The sequence below is a fragment of the Propithecus coquereli genome, unplaced genomic scaffold (assembly GCF_000956105.1).
Source record: "Propithecus coquereli isolate 6110/MARCELLA unplaced genomic scaffold, Pcoq_1.0 Scaffold52, whole genome shotgun sequence".
NCBI lineage: Eukaryota > Metazoa > Chordata > Mammalia > Primates > Indriidae > Propithecus > Propithecus coquereli.
The window spans coordinates 1,238,187-1,239,019 of record NW_012151063.1 but is presented as its reverse complement, the minus strand read 5'-3'; the positions used below and the strand labels follow the sequence as shown (position 1 = coordinate 1,239,019).

Genomic DNA, 833 nt, shown 5'->3' with positions numbered 1-833 from the left:
AGGCATTCGAGTGAGTATACTTTACAGGAGCAATTCTCATCTGGAAGTGACCTTGCCCTCCCAGGGGACATGGGGCAATGTCCAGAGACGTCGCTGGCTGTCACTGCTTTGAGCAGGTGCTGCCGTCACCTGGGGGTGGAGCTGCTCTACACCTGCGGGGCACAGGACGCCCCACCACACAGAGCCCTCCAACCCTCAATGCCAAGCGCACCGAGGCTGAAAAAGTCTCTGCAGATGATCGTTGAGACCCTACGTATCTCCTCTCACGAGGTGGTCATGGCTTCAGACATTTTTATTTGAAGCTCTTGGCAATTGCCCCAAAATGCACAGCGTTTTTTTCACCTAGCCTATGAAGACCTAACGTAAACACAACTCCTGTAAAAATACGCAAACAGCCTGGCCAGCAGATTCAGGTAAATGCAAAGCTAATGGAGCCTACTGGTTTTACACTGAGAGGTGTCAGAATCACCTTTGTAGACCCCGTTCCAGCCGCCCAGCTGGGCCGCTCCGTCCTGGGACTCCAGGCGGGCCCCGTTGTCCGAGGTGAAGTACACCAAGGTGCGGTTGGCCAAGCGCTCCCGGTCCAGAGCCTGCAGAATTTTACCTGTGATGGTCAGAAACAGGAAGCCTTTACCTCTCGTACGTACCTGTTATTATGCACTTGTTACACATAACGGTGTGCGTGAATGCTATTTCATTACGTATTCTACAGCATTGTATATTAACAACTGCATGACACTGTCATCTATACTGCTCTCTATATGTGTGTATACGTTTATTATAGGATATACAAATATAGGCTATCTATTTCCTACAAATATATGTTAATGTAT

General features: G+C 49.1%; 1 protein-coding gene across 1 annotated transcript in view; it reads right to left on the bottom strand.

Annotated features, from left to right (window-relative positions):
* ARSH (arylsulfatase family, member H) overlaps window positions 1–833 on the bottom strand; it is a 41,044-nt gene that overhangs the window by 6,321 nt on the left and 33,890 nt on the right. Inside the window, exon 6 of the mRNA XM_012656815.1 lies at window positions 470–604. Within this exon, the coding sequence (XP_012512269.1) occupies window positions 470–604 (135 nt within the window). The remainder of the gene's footprint in view (window positions 1–469; window positions 605–833) is intronic.